This window comes from Triturus cristatus, chromosome 7 (assembly GCF_964204655.1).
Source record: "Triturus cristatus chromosome 7, aTriCri1.1, whole genome shotgun sequence".
In the NCBI taxonomy this organism is placed as follows: Eukaryota; Metazoa; Chordata; class Amphibia; order Caudata; family Salamandridae; genus Triturus; species Triturus cristatus.
Window position 1 is genome coordinate 926,335,526 of NC_140590.1, and position 27,797 is coordinate 926,363,322.

Here is a 27,797-nt window from a genome sequence, read left to right on the forward strand (position 1 = left end):
CTGGGAGGACTCCACACCCACCCCTCCTGTGTCAGGGCACTGCTGGGAGGACTCTGCACACACCCCTCCTGTCTCTGGGCACTGCTGGGAGGACTCTGCACACACCCCTCCTGTCTCTGGGCACTGCTGGGAGTGATGGGCACCCACCCCTCCTGTCTCAGGGCACTGCTGGGAGGACTCCACACCCACCACTCCTGTCTCAGGGCACTGCTGGGTGGACTCTGCACACACACCTCCGATTTCTGGATATGTGCGCTTGGCACATACACGGTGGGGTTACGCACACTGCATTAGAGGTGAGGGTACGAGTCTACTGACACTGGTGTGGTGGGGGTACGCTCCGTACGTCCGCGGGTGTGGGTACGGGTCGTACTTACACTGTTGGGCAGGGGGGTACGCTCCTTGCATTCGCGGGTGGGGGTACGGGTCGTACTTACACTGTTGGGGTGGGGGGTACGCTCCTTGCATTCGTCGGTGGGGGTACGGGTCGTACTTACACTGTTGGGCAGGGGGGTACGCTCCTTGCATTCGCGGGTGGGGGTACGGGTCGTACTTACACTGTTGGGGTGGGGGGTACGCTCCTTGCATTCGTCGGTGGGGGTACGGGTCGTACTTACACTGTTGGGCAGGGGGGTACGCTCCTTGCATTCGCGGGTGGGGGTACGGGTCGTACTTACACTGTTGGGCTGGGGGTACGCTCCGTACGTCCGCGGGTGGGGGTACGGGTCGTACTTACACTGTTGGGCTGGGGGTACGCTCCGTACGTCCGCGGGTGGGGGTACGGGTCGTACTTACACTGTTGGGCTGGGGGTACGCTCCGTACGTCCGCGGGTGTGGGTACGGGTCGTACTTACACTGTTGGGCAGGGGGGTACGCTCCTTGCATTCGCGGGTGGGGGTACGGGTCGTACTTACACTGTTGGGGTGGGGGGTACGCTCCTTGCATTCGTGGGTGGGGGTACGGGTCGTACTTACACTGTTGGGCTGGGGGGTACGCTCCTTGCATTCGTGGGTGGGGGTTCGAGTCGTACTTACACTGTTGGCATGGGGGGTACGCTCCATGCATTCGTGGGTGGGGGTACGGGTCGTACTTACACTGTTGGGCAGGGGGGTATGCTCCTTGCATACGCGGGTGGGGGTACGGGTCGTACTTTCACTGTTGGGGTGGGGGGTACGCTCCTTGCATACGGGGTGGGGGTAGGGTCCGTACATATCCGTCCCCACGCTATGTGATGTTTGTGCGGCCCGTACCCAGGCCTTTGCCACGTGGGTGCGATCCGTCCCGCCATTGTTGGGGTGACGTGTGTGGGCGTGGTCCGACTCGTACCCACGCTCTTCAGGCGTGGGTACGGGACGTACCTGTCTGGTTGTGTTGCCGGTTCGCGTGGTGACGGACTTCCGTTGTGGCGGTCGCTGGATTATCAGGACACGCCCCCACCCCCTCGTGGTGACCAGGGCATAGGAGTCAGGTATGTCCAGGCCATGTGTAGTGTGTAAATCATGTGGTTGTTTTGTGGCCTGCCCTGGTAGTGCCACCCCCACCCCACCCCACTTTCCCCCCTCCCTTAGTTATTCTGACCTTCTGCGGCGTCTGCGTCGTAACCTGTAGAGGAGGTGGACTGCTATGAGGGCAGGGATGACTCGTAGGTTCGGGTCCATGTCTGTCCGTCACGTACTGGTCCTCCTTGTTCGCGTCGTCGTCTGTCCGTCGCGTACTGGTGGTCCTTGTTCGCGTCGTCCTGATTTCCCGGCAGTTTTTGGCTGCCGCAAAATATTCACCGTGCGGGGTGACGTCGGTGCGAATCGTGATTCCTGGGTCGTGAATGGCTGGCTGCGTGCGTCCCGACGTCAGGTCGGCGCTTTCCCGGATCGCATTGGTAGGTGTTTTTTGTTCGGTCGGTCTTTTTTACGATTCGTACGGTAATGGTGTACCCGTGCGAATCGTAATTCCATGTTTGTATATTTTGACGACCGGGTACGCGTCGGACGGAGAATATGCTCCGTCCGACGGTTCGTACCCGGTTTTTACCGGATTGTGATCGGCACCTTTGTGTCTTTGTGCTGAGCCCACAGGATGTGAATTAGCACGGTTAAGAAAGAGGAAAAAATGAGTCCATGGATTACACAAGCATATGGCACTTTACGTTACTTCCAACAGGGCCTTGCAACTCAATATGTACTAAGCAAGTTATTATAACGACTAATCATGTGAACAGTTGTTGGATTCAAGATTGTCCCCTGGGGTTTGGATCACAACTCACCATGAGAAACTTTTGAGTCAATCAGACTTTTCAATAACAGGGCCATATACCTTTTTAGCGTTTCCTAGGAGACAATCTGTTGAACTTGTGACTGTCTCCATGAGTTTTTAAAATTTATTCAAGTTTATCTTTATTTATGTTACAGAACTCTGTGAACATCCACATAAAATCTCAAAATTACATACATACAAAATGGGATAAAAGTCTGATTTACAATTGTATTCACATAATAAATACAAACCACCTCACCAAAATATCTAACAGTCATAAAATTAATCCATAGCTCTAAAAACAACCTATTATTCAAAAGTGAGAAAAGTCATTTGTAGCATCAGTGCAAATATTAAGAATTGTGTAACAGACACTATCAACCATTATGGCATACAAACTAATACACCTTAAAACAACTTTAAAAAACATTTAGAAAAGTTAAACATTCTAATACAAAATATTTCATTTAGAGGTACATAAAGCGTTTGTAATAGTGCTGAAGCTGAGAAAATAGATAATTGTAAACATATCAGCCTCAGCAAATTTCCCTCACATAATAACAGAGCGGGTCAAATGAAAAAAACATGGTTAAGATCTTGAAAACCATTTTTACAGAAGTTACAAACTGCAGAAGAACTATACTATTTAGCCAAAAGGGGATTTGAAGGGAGCAAGCCCTGCCTGAAAAGCATCCAAAAGCGCAGTATTCCATGAGGCACATTCCATAGAATATAAATCTATGACCCCTTTTTAAAATACAGGCCTCCCTGTCCAAGCGAAAACTCAAGGACCAGGAGGCTTGCTTTTAATTGCTGAGGCATCAGGGTGGAGATCGAACAGAGGTCTAATTGTAGCAAATCTGTCACAACCACAACATTTCTATAGATTAATGAATTTTCTTTTGGGCCATCTAAAATTTATTTCTTTAGCCTGAACCTAAGTGTGCCATAATCACTCTTTACAAGGCGCACGGCCCAGCGTACTATCTCTGCAAGGCCCTGCACAAAAGCACTTCTCAGTCCAAATTCTAGCTTCAAAGCAGCCACAGAAAGAAGCTGAATTGACTGTGGCCAAGCTTCTAAGGACTCCACCTTCCGTTGAATTAAAAAAAAAACATTTTGCAATATCGATCAGTTCTATACCATACAATAAAGATGCAGCAACCTTAGCACAATAGACCTCCAGTAATAGTGCAAAGTGTCTTCTCCGAGTGACCCTATAGAGGTAACCCAAATATTTAGCCTGGGAGATAGCTTTAAACCTATTGTTTGTTAAATTTATTCCAGCACTACCAAAATCATTCTCAGCTCGTGGTATTTTAATAATGAGCTTAAATAGTGTATGCATGCACACAGTACTATATGTTACTTTTGTATGCGCCTAAATGGTTTTCCCAAGATTTGGTATGTAATATTTGAGCTTAATTGGGCCATTTAAACATATGGCTCATTAATGGAAATTTGTTAGACTTCCAACTGTCCTAAATGGAAACAGCACGTTAATGTATTCCTTCCAGGCACAAGGAAAAATAGAGGGATAAATCTTGATTATGCAAAATAAATACTATTATGTAATGCCACTTAGAGTATACACAAAAAAGAGGTATCCGCTTGAGTGCTCTTGTATATATTATGAACGAGTGTTTTCTGATCCCCGATTTATTAGATGATTTTATATTTAAATACTTTCAGGACATGTAATTTGATTTCTATTCCTTGATATATTGGATTATTTTAATAAATTTAATAATTTTTATTGTAAGAGATTACATTTTATTTTATTATTGTAATGGTTTTTATTAACAGAACAATACAATTGATTTACCTTATTTACATGTGTCACAGTGGCATTTTACCATGCTATCAGGTCACTCTGAATAGAGGAGGAAACTCCTTGAGTACAGTGCAAGTCATAAATGACCACCTCTTCAGACCCAAGAAAGGACAATCCTGGCCCTGACACCCATAGTAGGGAAATGTTCCCTAGTTCTCAGCAGGGTGGTAAAATGTGGCTTGTCTTTTGTAAAACCATCAATGCAACTGGTCTATCATTGACCTTTGCTCTGTCTAAATACCATTTAAAAAATATTGTGGGTCATAAATATCATTGAAAAAATATGTGATGTCCAGAAAATTGTGGGGCAAAATATATGTCAAGTAAAAATATTGTTTTAAACATACTTAAAAATATCTAGGTATTTAATACTTTTAAATGTAATTGCGTAAGTTATACATTTGTTATGTTTCATTAGTTTAAAATCAATTAAACAATTTTTGAAAAATATATATATATTTTACTTTTTGTTTGATTTGTAGGGGAGCAAGACTGGAAATATGTATATTTGAAATTATAATGGCTTCGTTTAATTTAATTGATTTATTTGACTATTAAATCGGTATATTTTTACAGGTTTATGTGGAATTGAAATTCTTGTGAATATTTGTTTGCTTTGACAACTTATAAAACATGTATTTTAATTTGTGTTAATTGATGTTTTATTTATGTTGTGTTTTTGCTTTTAATGTTTTATAAGTTTAATATTTATTAGCAATTATTTTTTTGCGGGTGTTGTGGTTATTGTTGGGAAGTAGGGTTGGAAGTGTTGATAAATATATATTTATTCATTTTATAATTAATGTATTATTTATTAATTGTAAATTGTTTCTCAACTTTGTGAAGTATGTCTTTTAATGTTTTATACTGAGTGTATATACTTTTTATTTGGTTACAGTTTTTAATTTATAGATATTTTAATTAAGTAACATTTTCAACTTCAATTAATATTTTTTGTTTTGTATATTTAGTTCAAATTTTTTATTTATCCTTTTTTAAAGTATTTTGTGCATTGATATTTATTTTGTACACATATTATTATTATCAATAATAATTTGCCATAATAATACCTATAATAACAATAATAATGTATTATTTTCATGACCCATTATTATGATTTACTATTATCATTGTGGATATTATTTTTATTATTATTACTGTTATGATTATTATTATTAGTTCCTAATGTAATTAATATGTTGTCTTTGACATGATTTTAATATTTTACATCTTTAGAGTGTTGGATTTTTTGTAGGCTATTTTTTATAATTTAGAATTTGTTATAGAAATTTGACATAAAAAAAAAAGTTTCTAACATTTAATACTGCTGGTCACATTGGTTTGGATAGAATATCATCCGTCCAAAGTCCAACACTTTTCTTACTGTTGCTTAGGTTGGAGTGGGACTATTCTGACCTCTCAAAAGTATAGCACTTACCCTAAATTTGCTCAGTTTGGAGTAGAATTGTATTTTGACCCCTCCACAGACCAACCCTACCCTACTGTTTTTCACCAAGTAATCGAGTTCAACACCATGTAAAACCAGCTCTGATGGTATTACCCTAAGACAATAGTTTTAAGCGATTTATAAGTATAAGTACAAAATAAATACCTTGAAGGTCTTGGGTAGGCAGCCACATCTGGAGGCTGAATTAATCATCTCAGCTACAGGATTTGTCAGATTAGACAGGAGATCGCATATGACTACACCTGAGATGCATTTCTAATAGTCATTATCACAAAGCAATCACTGTTTTGTTAACACCCATTTCCTAATGAATAAAGAGGCAGGACATGGAACTTTAGTGTCACAGCCACAGAGGGCATGTAAGGTCATGCTTCTAGTATATACCTTTTAGAGTCAATGAAAGCTAAATTATCCTATACAAAAACATCCAGTGTGAACTGGTGTTTTTTTTGCTTATTTTCTATATTGTCTAGATCATTCACATTTTTGTTTATTCTGAATTCTCTACAATGCATTTCTAAGAAAATGTAGTATTAAAGGCATCATCAATAGAAACTGCTAACTAAATATTGCCTTTTCTTGTCTCACATGGCACACCTCTCTCATTTGAAAAGGATTACACAGCTACCATATTTCTACGCCAGCGATGGACAGATGAACGTCTGGTTTTTGAAGGCAACAAGAGTTATAGTTTGGATGCCCGGTTGGTTCAGTTGCTGTGGGTGCCAGACACATACATTGTGGACTCCAAGAAGTCTTTCCTGCATGACATCACGGTGGAAAATCGTCTTATCAGGCTGTTCGCAAATGGCACTGTTCTGTATGCCATCAGGTAACAATTTCAATGGCGACAGCATTAATAGGCTTATAAATGGCATGTTAAAGCTGGCTTACTGTTGTGAAACAGATGTAACTTCCACCCTGTATTTGTTTCAACACTATTGATAATATGAACCAATTGCAAACTTTTTGCATTTTTTCCTAGAGCCCCATTGCTTAACCAAAAAGACTTCTGTCAATTTACAATTTGAATAATAAACCAATAGTAAACCTCCAAGCCCACATACACAGACCCTGCAGTCTGCTTTTGCGGTCCCTCCATTCGCAACACCAAACTTTGCATAAACCCATGCTAGCTAAGGACCCTTAACAAGAGTTTGGCGGACTGACCGGCTTAACACCTCAGCCATGGCCACCAGGATCCCGCAGCGCCAGCAGTCTTCCAACCGCCATATTACGAGTTTACTGCATTGCCCACGGAGATTTTGCAGCGGTGGTGATTACTTTTCCATATGTATCTATGCCTCTGTGAGCACTTCGACTGCATATGTGTCGAATGCACACATCTGCATGATACATGTGGAAAAATACGACCTACCCATTGCCAGAGTCTTGCCCATATGTGGACAGTCCACAAACAGGGTCATAATCCTTGGGGTGAAGATGCTGCTGTTAAGGGGGACCTGGAGAAAGGAATTCACATCGAACTCTGACTGAAAGAACAAGAAAGGGGTGAGTACGCACCCTGAATCCTTTGTTTCTGCAGACTTGAAGCTGGCAGTCTCAACAACGTGGTCAGCTCGTGGGAAAGCCAACTCTTAATACGTACCGCGGTGAAACACCCTTTACCGCCGTGTGGCATTTGCTTTTCCTTGACCGTGGTCTCAGCAGTCTGCGGTGTGCTGGCAGTGTTGGTGGTTCAGCCACGGTCTTTGCAATAGCATTCCGCACATCTTGTAATACGGCAGAAGGACAGCAACACGGAGTACAGAGGGAGAGATGTGCATGTTGGCAATGCCCAAAAACATACACACTTTAATTGAGTGCTTAACACAAAAGAAAAAATGTAATGCTTGAAAAGCAAGCAGTGATGCCAGCCTTTCAAATAGATTATAAAGAGGAAGTGCTCCTTGTCAGGGACATAACAGGATTGACAATCTGGGACACCAATTAGAAAGGGCACATGAGAATGACTATGGAAGACAACCAATGGTAAGCAATAGGCAGGCTCTAAGCCTCTCTATGGTCTTGGTAAGCCACAATATGCCTCTCAACAGACACCACATGCACTATCTTGTAAGCTAAACCTAATAATCTTGTGGTCTTCCTGTATAAACAATGACAAAATATAGGTTGCTTTCTCACAGTTAAAGATTTAAGAAAATGCCTTTAAAGTACTTGTCACTGTATTTGACATCACGTCGCAGATGAGTGTTTTGTTTACTCCATTAAATGAGGTCAAGCATTTTTTAAATTGTTACTCCTAAAAATAATTTTGATCAGATATAGAAAGTTCACAGTTGTGCTGCTAACTTTTATTAGAACAATGGAATATTGGGAATTCCTTGAAAACAATGGAGTGTCTCCAGGCTTCTGATGGCCGGTAGAAGCCCGGAGCTCCAATATTCCAATGTTGTCGTTCATAGCTGTTGCCTCACGGAACCTGAGGGGATTTCAGTCCCTACAGGCTCAGTAAGCCTGAGGGGCCTGAAATCTGCCCTCTAGTGGCAGAATGTTCTAATAGCCCTCCGTAACTGGGCTTTACCAGCATTAAAGTCCTGCTGCTTTGTTAAAGGCCTTCGCATTCGGCTTGGGCCTTTAACGCTGAAGGGGGCCTTTAATAGCTGTTATAGCCCACTATGGCGGGCTATAAGGCTATATCAGTGATTCCCAAACTTTGCGCCGCGACACCCTCGTGTGCCATCAAAAATGGCCAGGGGTGCCGCAAACAGGTGTGCACCAAGAACACAGTTTGAGAACCACTGGTTCATTGTTAGACAGAGAAGACAAGAAATATCTCCAGTGACACAGATTAGTGACTAGTGACCCCTGCTGATGCTTTACAGGAGTTGCACCTATAACTACAGCACATGTAAAAGCGATGGGTAAATATGTAATCACTGGGATTAGGGTTCTTATTGTTGGAAAGTCGAGAAAAAGGTCAGATCCCATTGGTAGTGTCATTAAACATGACTATCAACGAAGCATACTCTCTAAAAGATATTCAGCAATCACAGTGCACAAAGAGATCATGGAGCAGTAGATCTGATAACCATAAAGATGTCAGAAACTGAGCTAGAATAAAACAGAGGTACAGAGGTTCTGATGGCGTGAGAATTGGGACGGGGGGTAGCATTGATCTCTGGAGCTGCCCTTTCTGCGCAGCCGCGATGGGAATGTGTCCACTTTAAAAAAAATCTGTTTATTGAGTATTTGCAGAACAAGTGCTTATTACACACATACAGATATGAAAAGATGTGTATATGCTCGTTCCTATTAAAGATAACACAGTGAATATGTAAAGAGCATCAGAAGAAAGTAAAATGAAAACCAACATTTGAGAAGACTTCGGCCATGTATGATTTTTTCAGCTCACTGACGATTGTTCATTGAAAAACTGGTGTCTCTCTCATTAATTAATTTTTTTGGGTAATTCCGCTGATCTATTTCTGTCTCTTCCAAAGAATCACAACTACTGTTTCTTGTAACATGGACCTGGCAAAATATCCTATGGACAGACAGACCTGCAAACTGCAGTTGGAAAGCTGTAAGTATGACATTCTACAGAAACGTGAGAATATTTCACCATTCGGAAGTTTTCTATTTGCTCTCTCAAAAGCATAAAACGTTTGCAATTATTGACTGTTTCTAATCTGACTTATCCAGGAAATTTCCTTGGGTGTTTTTTGTCCTGTTCCTCTAGGTGGTCAAAAAAGGTAGCTAAAAAAACAGGTTTTTATGTTCCTGAACCCAGTGAGGAGGTTTTACCACAAGAAAATGTTGTATTGCTGGTAGAACTTAAGCAATCTAAGCATCAGGTGATCTATTTACAGATGCAAAGCATCACATAAGGCACCTCACCTATAGCAGGCTACCGATCTTTCTACTATGTCCATACAGAGCTTCAGCTTTGAAAGAACAACACACTGCTTATTGTAAGAAATTAGGTTTTTGATTGAGGGATGAAAACCTGTCTCAAGCAGAAACCACAATCCTTGTCAGGGTGAATCACAAAAGTCACTAAATTAACCTGTGCTTAACCCTATGGTAGCATGGCACAAAAGCAGTCAGGTTTAATTTAGAGGCAAGTTGTAAAGTATTTATGCAGAACTCAAACAGCAATAAAGTGAAAACACAACACCAGAAAAATCCCACACCAGTTTATAATAGAGCAAAATTAAATGACTAATTTGAGACCAGAATGACAAACATCCAATACAATCAGTAGAACTGGACATATGCAATATGAAAGTTTAGGTGAGTATAGCGCTTAAAAGCACAAGACACGTAAAAGCACAAAGCGCCACTCATGGTCATCTGTTGTGCTAGATCACTGGAAAGACACAAGTTCAGGCCAATCACGGTGGAACATGGGCTGGATACAGGGACCAGGTTAGTCTCACTGAAAAAATTACCTCCTCCAAAGTCTGGCACACACAGTTCAAAACTTCAGGATTTCACAAGAGAAGCTCAACTGATGCCAGCTGAGGGCACAGGATCTGGGGAGGCTCCTTTGGGATCAAGAACTCACTCCAGCAGAGGCCAGCAGGCCTCAGGCAGGTCCATTTGCAGGTCCAGGAAAGTCCAGGTGTGGCCAGTTGCAGCAGGTCAACTAGGCAGCTGTAGGGAGGCCTCTGGAGTGTGCTGCGTCCCTGTAGCTCAGACCAGGAGGCCAGCCAGCTGATCCATGGTGTCACTCTGGTAGTCCTGGGTTTACGCAATAAAGCAGACCTTAAGCAGCAGGATAGTCCTCTGAAGAACAAGGCAGGCCTCAAGCAGCTGGGCAGTCTTCTGGTAGCAGCAGGGCAGTCCTCTAAAGCGTACTGAAGAGTGGATCTGAGTGTCCACAATTTATACCTGGTGTAATCTTTGAAGTGGATGACATTTCTGGAGATTGTCAACCCCCCCCCCCCCCCCCCCCCCCCGACCTCAGATGGTCTGGATTGTCCTTCCTCTCTGCCCAGGTCCCAAGATGTTTAGGGTGAGAAAAGCCTGGTGTCAAGTTTTTTTTGAGTGCGCTGAGGCCGCTCCTTTGAAATGTAAGTAGGGTAGGGAACAGCTCCATCACTCCCATTCTGGAAAGATTTCCTCTCCCAGCTACACCCAGTTCCTTCTTTTCACTGTCTGTGCCCAGTATGCTTACCTGATATAGAAGCAATTAACAGGTGCATGGAACTCTTAGAAGGCCTAAGAAAGCTTAGAGCAAGAAAATGCCAACTTTCTAAATACATTTTCAAAATTGTAATCTACAATCCAACTTTACCATTAGAGGATTTTAAATTACATTTAATTTGATTCCAAACAGAACATTTCTACGTGCTCCCATCAAATGTTAGCTCTTATTAAATGTAATATGGTAACCCAATATTATTCTAAAGGGAGAAGTAGGCCTTACAGTAGTAAAAATGTAGGTGTTTTTCACTAGCAGGACATGTAAAACCTAAAGACACATGTTCAACCTTTTATATACAATGCACAGTGCCCTATGGGCTGTTTAGAGCCTATCCTAGTTGTATGTATTGAAAAGGGAGGTTTATGCCTAGCAACACGTTTATTTTGCCAAGTTGAATTGGCAGTTTAAAGCTTCACACAGGCTGCAATGACAGTCCTGATACATGTTGTGAAGGGCTACTTAAGTTGGCGGCACAATAAGAGCTGCAGTCCCACTAGTCACATTTATTTTACAGGCCCTGGGTACATGTAGTACCACTTTATCAGGGACTTACAAGTAAATTAAATGGGGCAATTGGGTGTAAATCAATTTTACCATGTGTGAAGGTGAGAGCAAAATCACTTTAGCACTGGTTAGCAGTGGTAAAATACACAGAATCCTAAAAGCCAACAAAAACGGGTTCAGATACCAGAAGGGGTGAAAGCAAAAGGTTTGGGGGTGTCCCTGCAGAGAGTCCGAAGTTCAACAGCTTTATTAATTTTTTGGGTTTAATGGTTGCAAGCTGTTAAGCCACACTCGATTAATAGATATGCTGTCAAATGAAAATGAAACCGTTTCTAGATTTCTAAAGCATTGAATGCTGCGTACAAGTGGCCAACACCTAGACTTTCTACTTCTGATAGATTGCATAGCTTCTGAATATGCTGTTCGTCTCATCATAATCAACCCAAATACTAGACTGTTAGGGAAAAATCTGGCAAAATGACTCATGCCATACCACTTACCTCCAACAACCCAGCTCTAAATAAATCAACACATGCTTTTTCCGATTGTCTATCCTTTCTCACTTTCAGCCTGGGGAAGGTCTGTGCTGCTCTGCACCTTTAACTGGTGTCGGCACTTACAGACCAGTAGAGTTCATCCTATAACTACAAATTCACTTTTCCTATGGCAGATGCAAACCTGTGCCTGCAGTGGGAACACAAGGCATTAGTGAAAGGTGCATTAGATGATTAAAGCTACCAATATGCATTGTACTGAAGGCAGAGACCAAGCTTCTGTTTTAAAGGGGGACAAAGATTGTCTACACCCACCTGTAGAGGGATGCCAAGGGGTACATGGAACCCCTGTGTGCCCATCACAAGGTGCACCCTTGAGAGCTGAACTTACTGTGTGCCATCTCTGTGTGATGCACAGTCGGTGCACCTTCTGCCATCCTCTGCGCCCGCGTCTGTAAAATGGCACTTGTATAAAGGCAAAGCATTCCCTAATTTGTATAGAGCCATGCCCCCATACAAATGAGGACATCTCCCATGGGATTGTGCCAACGCACAATTAGCACTTGCCAATTCATATTACAGATGGGGCTACCAAAGATCTGTGGCCGCATCTGAAATACCAGGGTACTTAAGGGATTCTAAAAGCAGGACCAAATGTAATTGTGCCCTATATACAATAGGGCATGGGTGTTTTTCTTTGATTAAATCATTCTGTAAAAACTACTGCTTATCATTAGTGTACAATTGTTCTTATCTACTTTGCTGATTGGTTACGCGTTCTGTTTCAAAATGTATATCCATGTCCCATAGGCATAAGCTACTGTATGTATGAAATGATGGCAAAAACAATAAATCATTGCAGGACAGATAAAAACTACCTAACTTAGAGACAAAACTAGTAAATGTCAAGTAGTCTCCTGCAGTAGTTTATGCTTCTTTTTAGAATTCTGCCTTGAACAAGCACCATTCATGCTACAGCCCTTTATGCTAAAGCCCTAACAAAAGTTAAAAGGCAGCCTGTAAATTGTATTGAATGTATCTCGTCATCCCGCAGTCTTTTTCCCCGCAGGGAATCACAACGCGGTCGTTACAACGACCGCTTTGTGATTCCGCATACCATTACTCCGCAAGTCGGAACAACGACTTGCGGAGGGGGGGCGCTGGATGTTGGAATAGTATAATTTACTATTCCAACTCCAGTCTGTGTGGACACTAGGGAAGGTGTTGGAATTTAAATCCAACACCTCCCCCCCCCCCCTCCGCAAGTTGTTGTTCCGACTTGCGGAGTAATGGTATGCGGAATCACCTGCGGATTCCCTGCTAGGAAAAAGTTTTGTGGTAGACGTTGATTACCAATTGTATTACATCTTCTCCTGGTAAAGATACATTCAAGTGTTGGAGTAAATAACACTGCATACAATATTTCACTCTTATTAGCTTAGATAATTTTAACCTTGTAATAACATAGTGGAGATCATTTATTACCCAGTACGCAAATATTCATATATTTATTTATTTTTTATTTATCTAAGAGATTTATAGAGCGCATAGCTGCCCAAAGGCTTCTCCCCCCCCCAACGCCTTGAGACGCTCACGGGTGAGTAACGCGCTCTATAAATGTCTTGATTGATTGATTGAGTGATAGGAGACCAATGTCATACTGACTGGTAAAACAGCCATGTTTTAATCAATTTCCGGTGGATTGCTTCCGCATCCAGAAGTATAGATTTGCGTGGGTGCAAATCCCACAGCTTTGGTGCCAGATGAGTGAAGGAATATATATAAACATATATGAGTGCCATGTGTGAAAATGGCAATGTTGCATGTTGATTTAACGTGCATTGAGTAATTAACATTTGCTGGGCTTGGCCCTTTTTGCAGGGTCATTCCTGAACTTTTTTCCTTCCTCCTGTATTTCTTCTGACCTGTTGTTGGTGGTTTTATTACTCTGGGCACTTTACCACTGCTGATCAGTGCCTAAAGTGCATATGCTCACTATTGTAAATTGTTGTAATGGATTAGTGTCTCCATGATTGACTTATTTGGTTTACTTGTCAGACCCTAGTACAGTGCACTGCATGTGCCCAGGGCCTGTAAATCAAATGTGCTGGTGGGCTTGCAGCACTGATTGTGCCACCCACCGGAGAAGCTTGTAAAGTGTGTCTCAGGCCTGCCATTGCAGAGCCTGTGTGCAGTCTGGTACTGCCATGTTGACTTGGAAAGTGCACCCACTTGCCAGTCCCTAAACCTTCCCTTTTCTACATGTTAGCCACCCCTAAGGTAGGCCCAAGGGCAGGGTGCATTGTATGTAAAAGTTAGGACATGCCCTGATGTGTGTGGCATGTCCTGATAGTGAATTACAGCCATTTTCGTTTTTACACTATTGCAAGGCTACCCATTCCCCATAGGCCAGAATGGGCAGTTTGATTTTAACATCTTATAATCCTAACTGACTCAGGGAACTAGGTAGAAATTCGACTTTAGTATGCCTGAACTCGGAATGATAAAATACATCTTTTAGTGAAGTTGGTTTTAACATTCTGTGTTTGAAAATACCACTTTTAGAAAGAAGGTATTTTCTTGCCTAACTATCCAACCTCTGCTAGGTTGTGTATTCCATGTCTGGTTTCTGAGTGACAGTGGCTGGGGGGCTCCAGGAGACAGGGTGAGTCAGCACAAGGTTGAATAGACCTATCTGCATGAGGAGTGGTGGGAGGAGTAGCACCTGGGCCTGAATAGGGCTGTGCCTGCTTTCCACAATGCTGGCTCCACCTCCTGTGGGGCGTCTGATGACCCTGGGCCACACTGTCAAAGGAAAGAAGGAGTCCTGTGAACAAAGTGCTCCAAGACTGCACAGAACTGGTTTGGGCTTGGTACAGACACTCTCTGCCTTCAGAGACAAAGGATTTTGGTGTATAAAAGGGGGGACCCAGACCTTTATATCACTTCTAGGAATCAAGACGAACCTTTGCTGAGGAGAAGAACCAGGAAGCTGAAGGAGGAGACTACCCCTGTGCTGTGTGTTTGGGGGTTGGCCTGCAGTGGTTGCTTCATTGCCAAATAAAGGAGAAGAGGACTGAGTGTGCTTTTCATCAACTTGCAGAAGATCTCCAAGGGCTTGAACTTGAGCTTGCCTCCTGCCTGAAGTCTCAGGGATACAAGACTTCACCAACCAGCTCCCCCCTGAATTCCCTTGCTGGAAATTGAAGTGCCTGCTGTTGTGCTGGGCCTTCTGAGAGACTGCGTGTCGCTAGGAGCTGGAAGCGTGACTCAACGATGAGAAGCGTGTCGCCACCGCAGCAATTGCCGTCCATCGCCAAGGAAGTGAGCCGCTGCTGCCGCTGTTGCCATCACATTGCCGAAACGCGCCGCATCCCCGGAGACGCATGTCGCCGTCACAGAGGTCGCAGTCGCATCACCAGAGAAGCTTGTTGTAGGGCCAGTCGCGGCTCCAAAGATCATCGAGTCACCGCACGGCCGTTGGGCGTGCACGCATTGCATCAAGGTGTTCGCATCGTGATCAAGACGCCATTTTGTCGCATTGCACCATAGAAGAATATCGCATCCAGGCGCCATTTTGTCGCATCGTACCGGAGAGCAGTAAGAAACCAACACATCACCTCCCCACACAGTAAGGAAGCGAGCATCAACTCCCCTGCGCAGCAGTAAGGAACTGATGCATCCACTCCCCTGAGTGTAAGGAACCGACGCATCACCTTCCCTGCGACCCTTTTGTTTGCATTGCGTTATGCACCCAAGGTACTTTGAGAGTAAAGTGTTGCATTTACAACTTGAGAAAACTGAGCTATTTTTTACTATTTTAAAGTCTATTTTTGAGTACAGAATTGTGGATTTTTGTCGTTTGGTCTTGTGATAAGTCTATGTTATGTTATGTTATAGAGGGTTTTATAGCGAGCTCAAATACTCGAGAGTGTCCTGGCGCGAGCCGTTATCAAAGCACAATGCAGTGGAGAATATAGATCAGCTAGTTGAAGAGAAAAGTTTTAAGTTGTTTCTTGAAGAGTCTAAGATCCTCGATATGTCGCAATTCCAGTGGGAGAGAATTCCAAGCCATAGCTGCTTTAACCAAGACGGACTGACCTCCCAACCGTGACTGGCGAAATCGAAGGATAATCATCCGACGTTGGGCGGCTGAGCGCAAAGCTCTGCTGGGGACGTGAAAGCCAAACCGCTTCGTAATGCACAAAGGCCCCAAACCATGCAGGGCTCTATAGGCCACCGTGAGAACTTTGAATTGCACTCTTTGGGCCACCGGAAACCAATTCAGGTCTCGTAAGTGCTGTCTCACACTAGATCTTCCAGAGATGTTAAATAGAAGTCTAGCCGTGGCATTTTGTATGGTATGCAGTTTTCTCAGCAAATATCCTGGGATGCCACAGTATAGCGCATTAGCATAGTCGATGCGAGAAAGAATGAGTGCACGGGTGACCATTTCCTTGGCAGGCCTACAAAGCAGGGGGAAGAACCTTCTGAGTGACTTGAGAGTGCCAAAGCAAACTCCGGTGAGTTTCTTAATTTGCACCGAACACTGAAGGTCTTCGCCAAACCAGATTCCCAAGTTCTTAGCAGAAACGCCCTCTGACTTAGGTCGAGGGAAGTCTGGCGGCCACATAATTTCTCTGAAGGTAGGTGGAAATGAGCCATACAGAAGGACCTCTGACTTATCCTCATTGCACTTCAGTTGGGCACAAGCAAGCCACTGAAATACAGATGAGAGACAGTTCTGAACCAAAGATGTAAACAAGTCAGAGTCCTTCCAGGTAAATATGAGCTGGGTGTCATCGGCAATTATTTTAGCCCCCAGCTCCACTGCCAGAAAAATTAGGGGCGTCAGATAGATGTTGAAAAGCAAAGGGCTCAGGGTAGAGCCCTGAGGGACTCCCGTAGACACTTTTCTGGCGGTCGAAGAAAAAGGTGGTAACCAGACCTGCAGAAAAGATCTAAGCCAATCCAAGGCAGAACCAGCAATGCCAATGTGTGAGAGACGGGTAAGAAGAAGTTGGTGGGGTACTGTATCAAAGGCAGCAGAGAGGTCAAGCAATATCAAGGCCGCCCTGCCGCCCGCGTCCAGGCATTTCCTGATTGCCTCTGCCATTTCCACTAGTGCAGTCTCGGTGCTATAGATTTTCCTAAATCTTGACTGGGCCGGATGAAGGGCACCGGATGTTTCAATAAAGGTGTCGAGCTGACGAAAAACCACCTTTTCGCAGACCTTAGTCAGTGCCGGAAGGAGAGAAATGGGGCGATAATTGGCAGATTGCAACGGATCTAACAAGGGTTTCTTTAGAAGTGGCAGCAGCTTTGCCTGCTTCCAGAGCAAAGGAACCCTCGTCGTGCATAAAGAAAGGTTAATGATCGATGTTACTCCTGGGTAGACGACCTCAGCAACTCCTGCCAGAACCCTGGCGGGACATGGGTCCGTCGGAGAGCCCGATTTAAGGGTTTTAAGAATAGCCAGTATATCTGACCCAGCTATAGGAGAAAAACCGATAAATGAAGGTGGCACAGGAAGCAATGTGGTGAGAGGAAGATGGTAGGGGGCACCTGGCCCCCGGACACTCTTCACCAAACTATCTTGGATGGATTGTATCTTTTCAATGAAAAAGGAGGCTAGCTCCTCACACCATGGTAATGAGGCAGGTGAACCCGCTTGCTCGTGTCAAAAAGCTTCTAACAATGGAAAAGATCTCTCTACCATTGTTTTTAGCTTTGGCAATACGTTCTGCGTAAAAACTACTCTTTGCCAGTTTAATGGCTGCATAGTATTCACTTTGTGCTTTACGCAAGTCAATTTTCACTAATGAAGAGTACTCCAGGCGCCAATGACGTTCCAATTTCTTACAGCCCAATTTAAGCTCTCTAAGAGCGCCGGTATACCAAGGTTCAGATGGAAAAGATCGCAGCTGCCTTTTTGGAGTAGGGTGGGAAACAGAGTCGACAATCTGGCTAACCCAGGTAGCAAAGCCGTCTACAGCCTCTTCCAAATCATGAGGTAACAACAGACGGGAGAGTGAGAGGGCCGTAGAGAGGGCCGGAATTTCAATCTTCGGTAAAGGTTTGCTTTGAGTCGAAGCACTGGGGATAGGAGACCTCCCCATCGACCAGGAAAAGTGGACCAAAAACTGGTCTGACCAAGTGACCTGGATAGGGTCCCCAATAGACAAGGCAAAGTTAGAACACACCAAGTCGATCGTATGCCCCCCTTTATGAGAGGGAGACTTCAACCGCTGGGTTAATTGCGCCAAATCAAGCAGATCCATTAGTTCGCTGGCATCCGGAGTCCCAGGGCAATCAACATGGTTATTAAAATCTCCCACAAGAAGACAATTTGTAAAGCGGAGGGCACGGGGGACAATGACGTCATCCAGGCTTTTCAAAAAAGCACCTGCAGGGTCTATATAAAAATACTTATTTTTAAAATACAACCTGTGTGGTGTCCATCTGTAGTGTTGTCACTGTATTACTGTATGTGTTCACAAATGCTTTACACACTGCCTCTGAGATAAGCCAGCCTGCTCATGCCAAGCTACCAAGGAGGTGATCAGGGGTTATTTTAGGAGTTTAGCCCCTTACCCTGACTAGACGCAAGGGTCCCTATTTGGTCAAAGGTACCTACCTCTGCCAACTAGAGACCCCCAAATCTAACAACATTCTTTTATGGTTGTACTGGGAAGCTGTATTGCTCCGCCTTTCAGATAATACAGAATCTCCCACACGGTGGCTCAAACACGGCAAAGAAAAACGTAAAACACAACAACACCTAGAAAGGGGTTTAGTTTACAAAAGGGAAAGACTATCTTTTTAGAATAAGGCTTGGGTTTTTATTTATGCAATGCTCTCTCACAGAAAGGCTTTCCCACATGTCAAATGAACCACATTCAAATGTATATAGAGATATATATTTATATGCAAGCAATAATAACACACTTGGTAAATGCAACAGTTAAATGAATAATACTAATGAATAAACCAGCAGCAAATAGTACTGGACGTCCTGCAAGAAATATTCAGAAAGATATATACACTAAATACATCATATGATTACTTTGGATGTGCACTCTGACACATCCACACATCACAAAGAAAACACCGCAAATGATGAAAGCCACTGTCCACACATCACAATGGCAATAGTCAGAAACAAATCGCCTCACCTGATCGTTCACTCGACATCCTTGCCAACTCAACCTGGGGGACCCGTTCACAGCTGGGCTTGGACTCTCGACCGGAACTCAGGTTCGGTCCATCTTACGGCAGTACGTCTACTCCGTAAGTGAGCTCTCACCCTGGCTGTCAACAACCCTCAGATTCATAGTCTCAAAAACACACTAGAAGGTTCAAGAGTCTTCCCCTCTGCGCCAAGGCAACCTACTGGAACTGGCCAGCTTCCAGGCAAGCATTCCACGGCATGAAGGAGTTTCCACATTCCCTCTACATTCTCACATGTTCCAGCCTTTATCTAGACGAAGCTTACGAAAACCTTCCTGGGTACATTAAACAATGTCTCACAAAACAATCCTTGAACGTGATTAACCCAAATAACTTGCAAGCCTGTCTGTGCGCACAGAAAAGCTCAAGCAAGGCAGAGTCCGAATTCAGGATGACATGAGACCATGTCAAAGCCAATAGTAAGAAATTAATAATACTTGCCAATGTACAACACAATGCACGTCTGCTTATAGCATCACATACTTCATCTCTCAATGTACAACACAGTGCACTTTTGTACACCACTGCTCATAACACTGCACTTCGAGACCAAAAAGTACATTCCACACCTCTCTTGCTCTTATGCTTGCAAATGCACATCCCACACGTTTTGTTCTTAGCAAAGCTGTTCTACTGTGACAGCTCCCACTTCCGAACTATGAGAAGAGAAACAAGGCATATACAGGAAGTCGTACATTCAGGCTAGGATAAAATAACACATGAAGGTCAATTAAAATGATGGTAGTCAAAGGTCATCACATGATGTCAGACCACAAGAGTGCCTCTAGCACTACAGAAGCAACATTGATAAGGCTCATTTTCTAAACTGCTGGAAAATGTTTCAATTTTCCGCTATTTATAATACTTTGCACAACTCATGCCGAGCACATTTCTGTTCATATCTACTTAGGTAACATCATATTGAATAAATTCAAGACTGGATACACATGTTAGTAATGAAAACTTGTTTCTAATATAGCGGTTCATAGACCACTTCTGCTCTTTCGGAATACTGTTACCTTTATTCAATGGAGGGGCACTCAGGGTTCCAACCTCCGAAGGATGGAAGGTTGAGTTGGCCTTGCTGGGATTGATACTAGTGACATACAGATTCTAATCACAGGAGATACCAACTTTAATGGTCTAACTCTTGCAACAAATAGCTCTAATGAATAATTCCCGATCCCTTTAGCCAATGACCTTTTGAGACCAATGAGCTCCAAGTAAAAAGTCACTTCTGAATCCATTTAAATGCAGAAAATGTCTTCAGAATCATTTTTCTTACCACTTATGCCTGTGATTTTGTCTTAGGGGGCTACACCATGGATGACCTGGCTTACAACTGGTTGAGAGGGAATGACTCTGTGCGTGGCATGGATTCTCTACGTCTGTCACAGTACACAGTGGAACGGTACTATACTCTTGTCACAACAGGGAAGTACGAAACAGGTAAACTGCGAAACACACAGATAGCAGCATTACAAGTACCCATGTCTTCTGATTCTGACTGACCTACAACACTCACGATTGCACCATTATGCCTTTCCCTCTTTTACCGATAGCGGTTGACACCTGGTGAGCGACCCTGTGAGCGACCCATCATTCATGGTGCAAGATTACAATTCCATAATGCCTGTTTAGTTTCCCTTGCTCTTGTCTTAAGGATTGTTGTTTTACTTACTGTTGCTTGCCACCATTGTCATCGCTACTCTGACTATCCCGTCTTTCCTGCTCTATGGCATCAGTCATACCTAAAAAAATGAATTCTAAATCCGCCAGGCTGGGAGGCTGTCCTATGCACCGTGCAGTCCCTTCTGCAGTTTTTCCCTCAGGCCTTCTTCAGTCAGTCATGGAAAAGGGAGAAGCAATTAGGTCGAAGCACAGAAGCAAGATGAGGTTGTCTCAACAGGCAGCGTTGAAGTGAATTTGGAGAAAATTCACAGCAGCTCCCTTTCTACATTGTGGTCGATCGGTTTAGGACTTCAGAGTCTCCAGGTGAAGCTACATTGACCATCTTCCCCAGCCTTTCCACTCTCTCCACTGGCATGTCCTACCAGCAGGATACAGGCAATTCTCCATAGGACTGTTAGGAGAAGAATGTGGTTTGATAGGAGAAGGAGGAGCGATGCAACTCTGGCCCACATTAAAAGAATGAAACAAGTCTTATCCCCACTCATCGTTTCAGTAGCATGTTTTCTACTCCAGATGATAAGCCCCCTTGTTTCCATGGGTTGACTTATCATTGAAGATGGACAAATGGAAAGGAGTGTTTTGGAGCCTTCTGAAACCTTCGCTTCCTTGAAGTCCATCTCAGCAAAGTGTCACTTAGTGAACAAAGGGATTCATTTCATCCTTGAAATCTCAAAGTTAAGGAACGGGTATCCAGGACTGAGGAGTGAATAGTGTACTCTTTATCAAACCCTAAGTGGTATTACCCATAAATTTAGTTTTTCATTAAAGCTACAATCCTTGGAGACATCTCGTGATGGCTTGCTGTCAATAACTGGATCCCAAAAGGCCAAAATCACTACTCTAATAAAAGGACTGAAAAAGGTAAGAGACATTCTTTTAAATGGTGTGTGCACTGAAATTGGTTAGCTCAATGGTAAAATCAAGAATATCAATGAACCAGGCTGACACAGTACATCACAGCAGAGCACACACCCATCTCCCACTTCTGAGATGCAATGTTAACCCCACTGGCAGAAACAATGAGCCCAAATGAGATTTAAAAAAACTCTGAATATAAATTCCATGAGCGATAGGGGCCTCTTTACGAACTTGTCACCTAGTGCACCGCAGCAAGTCACCTTGCTGCACTGCACTGCATGACAGGAAAGGGCAGGATTGTGCCAGATTTAAGTCAATATGGCACATTCCTGCCTTCTCCCCTGTGCTTGCCCACTTTCTGCAGTATAGCCCCAACGCAGGTACCCTTGCACCATGCATTACTCTGCCTTAGGAAGGCATTCCATGTGCGTTGGGTGGATATTCCCAGACAGCTCCCATGTTGTTTGACACCTTTCCGGATTTCCATGAACTTGTAAACCTGGGAATGTGCCAAAATCATACACCTTCTCAGGGGAGGCGTAATAAGGATAAATACTATTTCTCCTTGTTTCTTCCTCTTTCTATTTGTGCAGCATTCTGCAGCAAACATATAAAGAGAACTATGCCTCCCAGGATTGTTTTTGTGCAGGAGGTTGCCCCTTCCTGCAGAAAAACAATCCGGTATGCAGCACTGGCATCCTTGTACCATGGTGCAAGGGTTCCTGCATTGGTACCAGGCAGCCAATAGGGTGCAGGGGGAAGGACAGGAATGCACCATATTGCCTTACATACTGCGCATTTCTGCCCTTTCACTGTCATGCAGTGCAGTGCAGTGCAGCAAGGTGACTTGTCACCAAATATGAGGGTGCTCCCTCACTTTTCAATGTTGATACTAGATCGAGTGCTGCCATTTTCAGGGTGGGAAAATTACTCCAAATTTTGTTTCAACATCCGGATTTGCTCTTTTGACACCTTTGTCTGCTATCCCAGTTCTGGAATGCCCCCAAACTGCCCATATGAGCCACACTGGTGGATGTGAAGACCTATGTTTGTGAGTCCAAACTGTCATCATTCCTAATTCTATGAATCAGGAACAAGATTTTGAACTTCTAATCTCATAAATGCTTCTATTTTCATGATTGTGGAGTGGATGCACTCTATCGGGAACAGAATAGCATACTTTTAACTTTTAGTGCCAACATCCGCACTGATATTCAGGCTGTTTCCGCCTGTAGATTAGGACAGACAGTGGTATAATTGATTAGATATTCATTAGAGTTTATTCTTGGTGTTACCTGATGTCTAGAATGTTAAATAATGCATTTAATATTGGTTTTGGGCCTGCTATTAGTTATTCACGGGTTAACCACAGAGCTTTTGCTCAGAAAGCTGAGGGAATGTCCCAGAGGAGGTCAGAGATAACTTAAATGTGTTAAAGACATTTTCAAATGTGTGTCCTGCAAATCTACCATTTATAGGGGAAGGAGTGGAGTCACAGGTACAGGATGAGAATTGGACGACAGTTACGGGAGAGATTTGGATTACTGTCATGAGGTGACAGTAGTAGGTGCAACTATCTCAGGGTGGGAAGTGATGGGTACAACAGTTAGAGGGGCAATGAAGAAGATGTCAGGTCGATGAGATGTCATGATTTTGGGCCACTGCAGCCACAACCCACCTAGGATCCCATCTCGCAGACAAGAGCATCTGTAGGTGAAATACGTTCATCAATGTGGTGTGATCAGCTGCCTCCAATGTGATGCCAACAAACACTGATGGTTTGGCGGCTAGGCCTTCAAGCTCTAACACTGAAATATTGCAGAGGCCATAATGATGGCCTTTTCAATATTGACCCCCTTATTATATGAAAACTGTCTAAATCAGCAACTCCTTACAGCATCTTACTCGTGCCCTGCACATTACTCTCCCTGACTATTACCACCTCCAGTACTACTCTGCATTCGAATGATACTTGACTTATACCGATCAATGACCCATATTTGATCACTGTGTTAACTGTTCCAATCTCTGTATACTCAACTGTTATTTGACAAATTTTGTAAAGCGCTCCAATACCTTCGGGTCTGGCTAGCGCTATATAAATCTCCAAAATAAAATAAAATAAAAAATAAAATTATCTTAATGGGCGTTTGAAAGCACGTTAGGAAGTGCTTTAGATCTGTATTGACAAAGCTGTCACTATGTGTGTTCAGTGCTTTCATGGGGCACAATTGCTCTCATGCCCTCTATAATGGGAAACACAGGCCGTGATTCCGAGTTTGGTGATAAATTCCGATCCCTCTGCAAAAAACGCTTGTTTTTTACCTGATGGGTTTTGGCAGGTGGACATTTTGGCATTGCTTAGAGTAATCTGCTGAAAAGAGGCAAACCGTTGATTTCTGTGCAATAAACACTGAATTTGCAAATTATGCCTCACTTTCAGGACCAAAACTCGCCCCCGTAGAGATACTACAACCCAGAGAATGGATATTTACTGGGTGCAGTAAAGACCGCTCTCATTGCAACATTCTTGTAATCAGTGCTTTAATAAACAGATTTGCATAGTTGTCCACCTTTGAATTGTCTCACCCTACATAGACCATCATTCCAAGTATGGTGTAACATTTCAAACAATGTGCACATGGGAGCTTCACCTGAGAAAATGTATACGGGGACTCAAACAGAAAAAAACAGAGCGTAGAAAAGTCGGTGCACTAAGCAGTGATACATGCTGTGCCCTATTCCCACCATGAAAACTCAAAATAGGAACTAGTTTCCACACCCAGAAAATACCCTGCCTGGGGTTACAGCATTCACTGAATATGATACACTGAATTCTCCAGCCCGCTCATGTTGAAATGAAGGGCATAGCCTTGCATTGCCTTCTGAATAATCTATTTAATAAAATCAGGGTGTACTTTATATTGAGGAAATGAGCTGAAACATTGAATGAATAGTCTACTTTGATTTGTGGGTCATAAATTCAAAATGATGTTTGGAGAGAGACCAATGACTCGTTCTACGAGGTAATAAGATAGTACCTCATGCGAGATTGGGAACAGGAAATTATTTTAATCCAAATGTGCTCTGGGTAGTGTTGAATCCAGTGGATATAGAACCCTTGACGTTTTTAAATCAACTCTGTTCGGTTGGACTCGCACTGAAACTCCCCTGGATGTCCTCCTATGGAGCCCTGCCCTTATCCTGACCGGATCTTAACCCTCAGATCAGAAATGCGCTGCTGGCTATTATCGGAGGACAAGACCTTGGACGTTGAGCTTCAAAAGCTGACAACTGTCTTTCTGACACTCGAATCACCCTCCCCATCACTTTAGCCCTTCAAAGGGCAAAATAAGCCAGACAAAACAATACACAAATACAAAAACTCAGAAATGTTCAAAATAAAGCGAGAGTTGCCCCCGTCATCTCAACTATGCTCACAAATCAGTTTATCGTAGATGTTTCCTTTACAGGACCAACTCCTCTGTGGTATCATCATTTTACAGGTTAACAGATTCAGTAGAAAAACAGGTGGTATCTGATGCTTAGGAGGGTTTGTTGCATTTTGATGTGTTTGATGTGTGCTCAGCACCTTGGGATTTTGACGACGATATGTGATTTTCCTCAGCTTGGAAATTAAGATCTGTGTGTAGGGATGTGATGTCACATTTTTGTGGCGCGATAGGCAGGTTTGGTGCCGATGACGTTTAGGTTAGCGGGACGGGGTATCTTGAACTGCATCCTCACTTAGACAGGTAATCAGAGAAATTTTTTCAGATTATGAGATGGCAAGAGTCTCCTTCCTTGGTGTAAGGCTGGTGGTTGTGTTTAGGGTTACTTTATACAGTGGGCAAAGAGAACTTGACTAACCATAAAGCCATTTAGATCATGAAACATCAGGTTTCTCTGCTGGGTCAGAATGTGTCGGACTGCGAGACCTATGCTCAACAATCAGAAAACGCCATTCCCTTGCAAGTAGGCAGTGCTTAATTTGGGCCGAGCTTTCCGGTGCTGAGCACCGCCACTTAATTGGCTTCTGGTGCTTGGCACCGGCACTTAATTGTCAAGACCACACTTAGGGCAGTCTGCCACAAGGTGGCACTGCTCATGTAATTTAGAGATGAGCAGTATAACAGTTGTTTAGGAAAACAATATACATAAATAAATTACTAATACCTGCCTCCCCAGCCATTCCTTTAGCTTTGAGGACCTAGAATAATCTGAACTGTTGCATTCACATGCGAGAGAGATGGTCAGAGATGGCAGGGGCGATGGGCGGTGCAAGCTGCAGTGGCCTCCTGGTCAGAGCCCTGGCACTTCCTATTTTACAAATTAAACACTGCAAGTAGGTTACAACAAATATATTTGTTACTACTCCGCAGCAAGCATGTAGAGATAGCCTAGACCAGTAATTTCAAAGTTTTAATTTTAAAGTAATCAATTTTTTGCCTTGTTCACATATATATTGGTGTTTTCAAGAACACAAAATTTGGCCTGTGAACCAAGGAAGGGGGAAAATTCACAATCTCTATACAATTCAGATGATTACCTTTGGATCAGATATGTTTTGATTATAGGCACATTACGTTACAATGGATTGGGGGTAAGATTAGGGAGGGGCATCATCCATCACCATGAAGCATGAGTCAAAATTGTCAAATCAAGCACTCAAATGATTAGGAAGGTGACTTGGCTGAAAATAAAAACTTAAAAGTTCACCAGAACTGCATAAGCCTCTACCAGAATTGTCAGAGCTTAACATACTCTAAACTGAATGTCTACCATAAAATGCATTTTTGTTTCTTAAGCAGGTGAATACCCAAGATTGGTTTTGTGCTTTGAGCTCCGAAGAAACATCCTTTACTTCATTTTTGACACCTACATTCCCTCGACATTGCTGGTCGTCCTTTCGTGGGTTTCATTCTGGCTTTCCATGGCTTCAGTCCCTGCACGCACATGCATTGGTAAGATGCTGCCCTTACTCAATAGAATTGCCTCTTCCTATCATGAGTTTGCTTGCTTTGAACAGGGATAACATAGCCTTAGAGCCTGACTCAGAACTGACAGCAGGACCATCTTCTGTGATGTATTCATGAATCCTCAGCCACGAATGCTGCCTACAGTATTTCCATGCATGCGGAGAGGTGGCAGGGTTGAGAGAGGTTCAGATAATTTCTGTTGTATTTTCTGAGCCATATTTGCCATGGGCTGCCCCTGTGCATGAAATATTATGCCTACGTCAAAGCTTCATTTAGAATGTAACGTGACTTTCTGCTGTTTCCATGCAATGTTTTGACCAGGCCACTAGGAGGCAGTATCGGTCAGATTATTTTGAGTGTCTACTACTTCTTGGATGATACATTTTTAAATCCGAAGAGTTGTCACTTGTCTTTTCTCACAATAAAGTCTACAAGAAGGCTAGTCACATCTATTGTCTTGGTTGTCGAAACCAGGACTCAGAAAAGGAACAAAAAATAATTTAGTGATTGTGTTTAATCAGAAAGAGGATACATTGAGCTCACTGATTTGTTTTATCTAGTTAACTTGGTTAATTCCTTTGTACCAATGGGCATAGAGGAGTCATTTTTACACGTGTACCTATATTCCATATGAGGACACACAAACACGAACAGTATGGCCCACAATGTTAGGGCTCTGCCATTCACGGCTCGGTTGGAAACAGTCTTTCTAGGCAAATTAGGAATCACAGCAAATGCATAAATACCTCATCCCTGTTGTTCCACATGGGCATTTCACCACCTACAAGGTGAAGAATCTTTCAGGTAGCAATGGGCAAAATGTTCTAATTATTTCAGGTTCAAAGGTACAATGTTCCCACTTCTCTCAGAAATTCACAATTTCTCAAGGGAACCCAAAATCCTGAGGTGTTCTTGCATCTGCAAATGACTGATACCTGCAGCATCAGTAATTTCAAGCGCTGAAATATCAATGTGATATTCCCAAACTATTTGGAATGGAAGGTAATCCAGTCATACATAATTACTCTCAAACAAACTAGCTCTTTGACTTAACTAATGATTAATAATCGTTTTAACCCAAATGGCTGACACAGAATTATTCCCCTACTTACAAATGAGACACGCCCTACGCCGCTACATACCAGACGGGGAAACCCTACCTGACTGCTCCCCATTAGAGGACCGATTGTTGCTTGACCCTATGATAGACAAAGCAACATCCCTAACTTATCGGAAGATAATGAACAACCTTCCCAACCCATTAGGCCCATTGAGAGCAGCCTGGGAATCTGACCTGGGACTGCTGGAAGACGGC

The 27,797-nt window shown here is 43.3% G+C and overlaps 1 protein-coding gene across 1 annotated transcript in view; it reads left to right on the plus strand.

Moving 5' to 3' along the window:
- The window catches only part of GABRP (gamma-aminobutyric acid type A receptor subunit pi), a 174,869-nt gene that overhangs the window by 127,243 nt on the left and 19,829 nt on the right, over positions 1-27,797 (plus strand). The window contains exons 5-8 of the mRNA XM_085614454.1: positions 6,167-6,384; positions 9,017-9,099; positions 20,265-20,402; positions 26,312-26,467. Coding sequence (XP_085470580.1) covers positions 6,167-6,384; positions 9,017-9,099; positions 20,265-20,402; positions 26,312-26,467 — 595 coding nt within the window. The remainder of the gene's footprint in view (positions 1-6,166; positions 6,385-9,016; positions 9,100-20,264; positions 20,403-26,311; positions 26,468-27,797) is intronic.